Raw genomic sequence first — 9,988 nt, 5'->3', positions numbered from 1 at the left:
CCCCGAAAAACCTAAGTACTTCGATAAATCAGCCCTCGAACAGTCCAAGTGCTTCGATAACACCAGCCTTCGAAAACCCTTAAGAGGCATTCGTCTATGTCCACACAAATAGAATGACTAATAAGGTTCCGATACGTCGAGCCTTCGAAAAACCCAACGGGTACACAAATACATGCTAAGGCATAACTAAAAATTTCATTAAGTCTTTTAGCCGAAGTGAGGGAAAGCTATATAGCCATTTTAGAGGCCGAAATGGCCCAATTTAAAGAGCCTAAGGGCCAACCTAAAAGTGCCTAAGGGCCAATTCTAAAAATGAGCCTAAAGGCCGATATACAAGAGCCTAAGGGCCAGCTTAAAAAGAAATATAGAGTCAAAGACCTATGGGAGTCTGAGACCCCGTTCTCGTTTAACTCGGACCCAAAGGCCCCGAGCTCACATTAATTTAACTTTAAGTTTGGCTCGGGGATCATCTAAAACCCTAAGGGGTACGATCTTGGGCAATAAAAGCCTAAGGGCTTATTGCGAGTCTAAAACCAATACTCGGATTTAACATGTGAATCATCGGAAATTTATATGAACGAAGACAAAATAAAAAGTCAGCAAAAATCAAGAACAGAGCAAAAAGCTACTATATATTCATCCAGGAAATTTACAAAGCATATTACAACGAAGGACCCTTATACAAAAATAGAAGCCTAATCTATTTTCGGGGCCACGTCCCCGGGAGTGCCATCTTCATCTCCGGTAGCTTTATCTTCTGGAGACTCTTCCCCTTCGGAAGCATCTTCTTCACTTTCCTCGTCCCCGGAGCCACTCACCACGTCCTCATCATCAGAGGAGACAAGAAACCTAGCATCGGTTTCGCGTGCTTGTGCTTCGGCTATCTCCTCTGCAAGGTCAAATCCTCGAGAGTCTTCCTTCGGGCTTGACACTTAGCCAATCCACTGCTCCGTTTTGCCCGATTGGAGGCCGCCCTCAACTCAGCTTGAACGGCCGCGGCTTCTTTCTGGTATATAGCGATGGATTTATCGGCCACAACCTTCGTCTTCTCAGCCTCGACCTTGGCTTGTGCAGCTTCAGCCTTAGCATATGCAGCTTTAGTCTGGGCTTTAGCCAGTTCGGCCCCCAGCCCCTCGATTTCCCTGGCCTGGGCCAAACCTTTCGCTTCAGCACCACGGAGCTGAGCCTCAGCCGAGGTCAGTTGAGCCTTAACAACTTCCTTTTCGGTAGTGAGTCGATCCAGGTTCTCCTTCCACTGGTGGCAATCAGCCCGAACTTGGTTCACCTCGCCCCGGAGCTGCCCAATCATGTCCAGCTTTTGCTGCAGCTGAGACATCGAAGTATTAGCCTCCGAAGCAGGGCCAAGAATGCCGAACTTTGTTAAAATCAGAGTTACCTGCTCGGACTCACTTTTTTAAGCTTTGGCCGAAAGCAGTCCGGAGGTCCTTAAGCTCCTCTTCCTTCTGACTACAAAGGAGCCTCAAGGCCTTTTCTTCGCCCGAGACTCTTTTAAACTCGACCTCACATTGTTTCAGCTCGGCCTTGAACTTTGCAACAGCCTATACGTGAAATAAAGATGCGTCAGTAGAAGAGGAAAACAAAGGGAGAAAAACTTGTAATGAATAGGGCAGGTCTTTACCCGGAGAAAGAGACGCTGGGCCTCTTCAAAAATGGAGGATGCATCATTGAAGTCATCGACACCCTCAACCCCAGCATAGCAACTCTGGAAAGGATCATTCGCGATGACCTTACTTGGGTCGGGCATATGCAAAGTGTTGGTTTCCTCGATTGCCTCCCCAGAATAAGTCGGCAATGAAAGAGAATGACCTGTTGTCGCGGCCCGAGCTCTTCACTCAGAGCGTTCTCATTAACCTCGGGGGCCTCAGCATTTACCCCCTATGGTATAGCTGTTGAAGACGGAGGGAGAATCTCAACCTCCAGGCGTCCTCACCACAAGGTGGATTTTCTAGTTCGGAAGGCTTGACGGCCTCTACTGACCCCCCGGCCCGAGTCACCAGCGCCGATTCTTCCCCATCATTTTGCTTGCCATCCGGGGAGTCATGAGATGAGTCAGTGCCCGTTTGAGCAAACCTTTTTCGTAGCCTTCGAGTGGAGGTTTTCTTGTCTTGGGGGTCTTCGGGCTCAGAGACCCTCTTTCTTTTATTACCCTTCTCGAGCTTTGGACTTGAAGGCTTGATTGTTTCCCCGGGCGGGGCCGGCCTCATCTCAGACGCGTCTCCAAGGTCGTGGTTCTTGGCCTCCCATCGGCCCTTCGCCAATTCACGCCACTTACGATGCAGCTAGTTTCCTGACCCAAGCCTCGAGGTCGGGCACTGCCAAGGGCGCCCAAGCGTCGGCTGCCAAAAGAAAGATGAGTAAGCTATGAAAAATGAAAGAACAAGAATAGATACAATGGGAAATGCGGACTCCACTTACGATTAAAATTACCTCTCCAGGAACGGTATTTTTTCTTCGGGGATGATGTCCGAAGTCCTGACTCTAACAAATCGGCTCATCCAACCTCGATCTTTTGTTTCATCGGTACTTGCGAAGAAGAACTTCGTGGTTCGACGTTGCAGCTTGATAAGCCCTCGGAATAACTGGGGCCGATACAATCGAACTAAGTGGCTGAGGGTGAATTCTAAACCTTCGGCCTTCTCAGAGAAGTACCGGTACATGATCACGATACGCCAGAACGAAGGGTGGATTTGGCCGAGGGTGACTTCGTATGTCTTGCAGAAGTTGATCACCACCGAATCGAGGGGGCCCAGTGTGAAGGGATAAGTGTAAACACTCAAAAAACCCTCCTTATGGGTAGTTATGCTTTCATCAGGCTTCGGGATCTGAATCTTGACCTCGTCCCCCCATCGACATTCCTTCCTTACATCCTTGATGAACTGCGTGGTTATCAGGCTAATATATCGTGACACATGCTCGCATCGGCCCTCGACATTTGGAGGATTCTCGATATTGAAGTCCTTCTTAATGACGCAATCACCAGGGTAATCTCTTTAAGCGTCGGCGGCACCACCGGTTTGGCCGGCCGGGAGGCGGAGGAAGATGATGCTTTATCTTTTTTAGGGACCGTCTTGGAAGTTTTGGCCATGGTTATAAGGTAAGGAAGACGGGTGAACTGGGATGTAGTGTTTCCGGCTAGAGCTTGGTGTTTTACGGCATCTAAAGAGGCGGAGGAAACAGGTGATTGAAGAGATGAGGATTGGAAGAGATTAAAGAAAGGTAAAGTTGTTCACTAAAGGAAGACGCCTCATATTTATAGAGGGGCAGCGACGGTTTGAAGGCGTTAATGGCCGTCCAACACTGGCATGCATTTAATATTTTGGGAAGCAGGCCGATGGGACGTTTCGGTCACTTCGTACGTTGGTTTCACAAGGACGACGTCATCGCGAGAGGCTCGGGAAAATTGAGGTTCAAATCGTTTCATATCATTCCATTCTAAGAAACGCGGGGACTATCTGTATGCGGTCAAAATCGAGGAGCACAATTTCAAAGTCTTAAATCGGGCTATGGGTCCAAGTCCGGGAGACTCGAAGTGGGGATCAGATTCGGTTAAGGAACACCCGCCTCGAGGAAGCTGATCGAGGACCTGGCACAACTTGCATCGAGGGCGTCGCAATCTCGAAGTCAATCAAGAAAGAGCGGGAATTTCTCAAGGACACGTGGACCTGGGCATTAATTATAGGATAAGGGCTGTACGAAATGGTACAGGTCCGTACTAGACCGTTATACACATGTACCAATAGAATTCTTTACTTTGATGAGCAATGTACTATTTTGTGGTTTTCCCCTCCTATATAAAGGGGACCTCAATCATATTGTAAAGGGATCAGATCATTCACTGCAATAGAACATTCTTATTCTTCTCTTGTTTAACATGCTCAGCAATTACTTTTCAGCTTTATTGTCTTTACTTTATTGTTCATACTTTATTACTCTTAGCTGACCTCGAGGTCCCTGGATAACTAAGTTCGAGGCCCCCTACAGTTCCAACAACATCAATTTGTTTCTTTGTTTCTTCTTACTTAAACTCAATATTACTCATATAATCACTAGTATTAGAATATATCACATATCTTTAAAACCACAAATCATCTTTAATTGTTACTTACATTTTTCGAGGTAAACAATCTCCACGGGTGTATTCCCACGATGTGAGGTATGGGGTATGTAATGTGTATGCAGACCTTAACCCTACCTTGTAAAGATATAAAGACGATTTCCGATAGACACTTCTACTCAAAAAAAGCCAAAAGGGAACCCCGTAACAATAATAGGCTAAATTATTGGATAGTTGGGGGAGATTTCTTAGGTCCTTTCTCTACCTCAAGAAGAAAAACAAAAACCAGAACATTGATCAGTTCAAGTAGAATAACAAATGAATTATATGCTGCTAGGATTAAGAGCTTCTATCTACATATTTTCTTAGGGGCAGCCTGGTGCACAAAATAGCCGCATTCACGCAAGGTCCAGAAAAGAGCCGCACCCCAAGGGATGTAATATAGACAGCCTACCCTAATGAAAGCATTAGCGATTGCTTCCACGGCTCGAACCCGTAGATAATAGGTCACACGAAGACAACTTTACCGTTGCTCCAAAGCTCCGCTTCTATTTCCTAAAACAATCTTGAATATTAGCTAGAGTTCACCATCAAACAACCAAAAACAAAAAACACAAACGGGGCAAACTGAATAAATAGTAACCACATGAACTCACGATAAAGCATAACTTTTAAAACATAGTAGACGTCTCCTCCATACGCTAAAAGAGGATTTTACAGACAACAGAAACTCACAGACACACAGTCACATACATAAGACATAAAATGCAGTTACAAAGGGGAGAAAGGAAGATTATAGTATCAACTTACAACCTCCCCTCAATTTATTCACAACAGACACTTAAGCATAAGTTGAAAGAAAAGACAATAATATTAATGCACCAGACTCTTGACAAAGTCTAGTCTCCCCACCACTGATGAGCAAAAACACCACTTCCCCTCAGAGTTTTGAAAAGGCTAATGCAGTCTCCACAAAGAGCATTTTTGCAGTCCGCAGCTGAGCAGCGAAGGAATAGTTCATCGACATTGCATATTGAACGAGTTCTGAATAGTTCAGCTAGAATATTCAGCTCCGCTGTTCTAGCATTCATCATGAGGACCACGTAATCTCCTTCTTCAACGGTTTCACTGAACCATGGAATAAAGTCAAATCCTTCATGATCCAGCGGTGCACTTAAATATTCATCGGAGTCAAGAAACGGGGAAGCATCCTCTCCACCAAGTCCCGGATGGTACACAAAGTTAATACCGGGATTCTTTACATACAAAGGGAGGGCAGAGGTGTTGTGATCAATGACGAAAACATTGAGAAAGTGGTGAGGGATTGGATAATGAGGCTTGAATATTTTTGCAATACTTGATTCTACAAATTCTCCAGCACCAATGTTGATATACACCAGTTTGTTCCTTGACGAGATATTCATGAACTTAGGCAAGTACGAAATTTCTGTCTCAAACTGTCCGGACCTTTTCTCCACGAGTGGCTCAAGGTATTTCAAGAACGGCTTGTTGTTCGTGGTGGACGGACAATTAGCAGGCAGTACAGCACGCTCGAGAGATTCAACAATCTCAGATCTTTTCTTGAACATCACTAGTGTAAAGGAGCCAACCCCACATACGTGCACAACATCGGAACTCTTCAAGAATGAGGAAACTGGTGTAGCAGACCTAATCAAGTTGCCTTTTATCAAGTTGCCCGCATAGAAACTACTAGAGCCCACGAGCATAGCACCGGTGCCCCCTGGACGTAAGACACGCTCAATCTCAAGCACCAAAAGAGCTGGAACAGAGACCCGATCAAGATCTCTTGAGAATACAAAGTCGAAAGAATTATCCTCATAATCGAGCTCGTACACAAATCTTCTCCACAAAAGAGAGAAATATGGGTGTCTATCAACACCAATAGCATTCCAGACTCCCAGCTCTCGCAGCGCCAAAGCTGCAGCCAACGATTTCTTCCCAACACACAATGCTTTGGCATTCAAATCCAAGAAATTCTTTTCCATTAGCTCCTTAAACACATTCTTGCTCAAATTTTCATCTTCACATTTTACCAAAGCCGCCCCAAAAAGCGGAAAGGCCAATCCAGAAACGGGTTTAAAGAACCCGGTCACATTCATATTAGGGTTGGAGCCAAAGTTCAAGGGGCATACACCAAAATTCAACACCATAGGCTCAGAGTTCCGAATCAAATGCCCCATTTGAACGAACGAGACAACGATCATAACAGTGACAAACAAGAACCCTTTCACAATTAAGCGTTTCACTAATGACCCGTGAAGAATTTGCAATTTCAAGACGTTCATATCCATTTTTCTGTTCAAATTCTCACTTTAAAGCTCAAAACCTTTAAGGACTTCCCAAGTTTTCAAGATCAATAACAGAAACTGAAATTTTCACAGAAGCTAAAAAGCTCTAATTTTTTTTCAATCAGATTGATTAAAAAGAGAAGATTTAAGCCAAATAAACAAGAAAATCAAACAGATTAGCGAGTACAAAACCTGGAGGAAGTGTGATTTCCACCCACCAGTAATACTATAGACATTTGGCACCCAAGCAAGACCCTTTTCGGAACCCTTTTACCCATTGGTACGAACCAACTTTGACCCATTTCAGAACCCCAATTCATCAAACCAAAATTGAGCTCAATCCACTTCACATTTTGATATAAAGATTGAATTTTTATGTGCTAAATTTGTCCAAGAACTGAAAAAAAAGGATTAGGGTTGTAAAAAAAAGGAAGTTTTTTGGATCTGGGAATGTGATAAGAGTGGAGTGGAAAGTGTGAATGGGAAAGGAAGAAACCAAGGAAGGTGTTACTTAACATGGAAGAAGCTCAAGCTCAGTTGTACGAGAGTTTAGGTCTTTGTCGGTTATCCACTACGTGTCGCATGAAGAACGAATCACAGCTCGTGGGTGGGTCCCAGTTAAGTTAGTACTGAATTAGTTGACTCAGTTAGATTTAGGTTTGATTGAGTCGAGAACTCGAGGTATGAAATATTTTCTTTTTAAAACTAGATTTAGTGTATTCTGTATAAAAAACATAAACTTTTTTAAAAATAACATAAATAATACTCAAATGTATCTCTATTATAAAACAAATATTAACAAAAAAAAACACGAGTTCCTGAAAATAATAAATATTAATCATGTGTGTCGGGTTTGTATCCAGTGTAGCGGTTCTTTTTTCCGGTTTGTTTTTATTAATTGCTTTATTGTGCAAAAACGTTATGGAGTAATGTTTGATTAAAAGACAAAGAGGTTGTTCGATTTTACATGTGATATGAGGCCTTGCTAGGTATACTGCTTTTATGTCATATTAATTTTTTTTAAAAAAAAACTGAGTATGATAGATTATTGACAATTGAAAATATTTTATTCATATTTTACTTAATTTATGAGAGCGCTAACTTGTATCCTTATTTTAATTATGCTTTAGTAATAATATTAGGCATCGCAACTCGACAAATACTAATCGTTCTTGTAAATGATATCTCGATCGTATCTTACTCTATATGTAATGCCTTTCTAAAGTACTTTATATTACACATGATGGATTACATAATATAAACAATTTTATTCCTATTAAATGAGACAAAAGTATACAACTTTTATTAAAAATAACTTTCTTATCTTATATGTTTAAGGTGAATACTAAGATTGTACTTATTATATTGACTAATTAGATGAATGCTGAGACGAATTAGTTTATCCTGCTTATAAGCTTAGTGAATATATTCTTTTTCATTGCTTGATTTGTATTGTAATTGATTAGATTAAAAGTAATAGAATATAAGACTAAATTTAAAATATATAAAATTAATAATAAATAATTAAAATAAGAAAAAATCTCGGATACATGATTAAGATGAGAATAGATAAGCCATAAAATATAGAGTAATGCATTAATAAGTCACAACAAAATAATATTCTTGCAACCAACAAACAAATGTAAGAAACAACTTACGGAATTTCTTTAAATAAAAGGTCACGTACACACACAAAAAGTGAACAACAATTAAATGGGAAGTCAAATAGTATTTGGTTCAAAGTCCATACAATTAGGTTGTCTAATTTTGGTAAAATCTTATTTGATTTTGAAATTCTAAATTTAGAATTTTTTACATAGTTTAAATAAGAAAGTATTTAATATACAAATTGAATTAATTTTGAAGCCATAAATTTTAGGCAAATAACTTAAATTACTATTTTATCTAATATAAAATATATTTTTAAAGGGTAAAAAAGGCGAACGATATTTCGCTAAGGGCTTTCGTGCTTTTAATATAGTATATATATATATATATATATATATATATATATATATATATATATATATATATATATATATTAAAGGAATAAAGTTTGCATTGTGGTTAAGCCAAGTGGCAAGCTATTATAAAGCCACTTGGCAATCTTAAGGAGAGTATGTGGGAGATTGTCAAATAGGAAATATCACTTAATAACTATATATGGAATTCTGTTTATTAAAATTAAATTAAAATAAATTCTTTATTTAAAATAAACTTTTTTTGTAAACAGATAATTTAATTGTAGATATATAGAGATAGTGTGCGGGAATTTATACTTTGAATTGATTTAAATGATAAAATAAAGCAAATAAAAATAGTCAAAAATATTATGATAAATTCAAATATTTTGATATCAATAGTATTTGGATTCCTTTTCTAATATTGGAAAGTAAAAAAAAAAAATTTGTCTATTATTGAATAAAACACTAAATGAAAAAATTTATTTCAAATATCATACTTACTAGGAAAATAATTTATAAAGAGGGGGGTAAAGATAGTGTGCGGGAATTTATACTTTGAATTGATTCAAATGATAAAATAAAGGAAATAAAAATAGTCAAAAATATTATGATAATTCAAATATTATATAGTGAAAGATTAAAATAAATAAATAAATAATTTTATGAGAAAGAAGAACTATTCAGTATAGTATATAATAACAAAAGTAGCAGATAAGGATATAAAGCAGGTGACAAGCTAATAAAAAGTTACGTAATAATGTAACCATATTAAGTAACGGGTAACACAGTAACAATAAACAAAGAACAAAAAATAGAGAGTTTGTGGGAGATTGTCAAATAAGAAAATATCACTTAGGAACTATATATGGAATTCCATTTATTAAAATTAAATTGAAATAAATTTTTTATTTAAAAATAAAGTTTTTTAAATTAAAGAACTATATATATTAAAGGAATAAAGTTTGCATTGTGATTAAGCCAAGTAGCAAGCTGTAACAAAGCCACTTGGCAATCTTAAGGAGAGTATGTGGGAGATTGTCAAATAAGAAAATATCACTTAAGAACTATATATGGAATTCTATTTATTAAAATCAAATTGAAATAAATTCTTTATTTAAAAATAAAGTTTTTTTGTAAACAAATAATATAATTGTAGATATATAGAGATAGTGTGCTGGAATTTATACTTTGAATTGATTTAAATGATAAAACAAAGAAAATAAAAATAGTCAAAAATATTATGATAAATTCAAATATTTTGATATCAATAGTATTTGGATTTCTTTTCTAATATTGGAAAGTAAAATTTATTTTTGTCTATTATTGAATAAAACACTAAATGAAAAAATTAATTCAAATATCATACTTGCTAGGAAAATAATTTATAAAGAAGGGGATAAAGGTAGTGTGCGGGAATTTATACTTTGAATTGATTTAAATGAAAAAATAAAGCAAACAAAAAAAGTCAAAAATATTATGATAATTCAAATATTAAATAGTGAAAGATTAAAATAAATAAATAAATTATTTTATGAGAAAGAAGAATTATATTCATTATAGTATTTATAATAGAAGTAGCAGATAAGGATATAAAGTTGGTGACAAGCTAATAAAAGGTACGTAATAATGTAACCATATTA

General features: G+C 38.0%; 1 protein-coding gene across 1 annotated transcript; it reads right to left on the bottom strand.

Annotated features, from left to right (window-relative positions):
- Nucleotides 1-4,703: 4,703 nt before the first annotated feature.
- On the bottom strand, nt 4,704-6,891 carry LOC109207515. Its single transcript, XM_019370458.1, has one exon. It carries the CDS (start codon nt 6,385-6,387, stop codon nt 4,975-4,977), a length of 1,413 nt encoding a protein of 470 aa, XP_019226003.1. The 5' UTR covers nt 6,388-6,891; the 3' UTR covers nt 4,704-4,974.
- Nucleotides 6,892-9,988: the final 3,097 nt, after the last annotated feature.

The sequence above is a fragment of the Nicotiana attenuata genome, unplaced genomic scaffold (genome assembly GCF_001879085.1).
Source record: "Nicotiana attenuata strain UT unplaced genomic scaffold, NIATTr2, whole genome shotgun sequence".
Classification (NCBI taxonomy): Eukaryota; Viridiplantae; Streptophyta; class Magnoliopsida; order Solanales; family Solanaceae; genus Nicotiana; species Nicotiana attenuata.
This window is presented reverse-complemented; position numbering and strand designations above follow the sequence as displayed.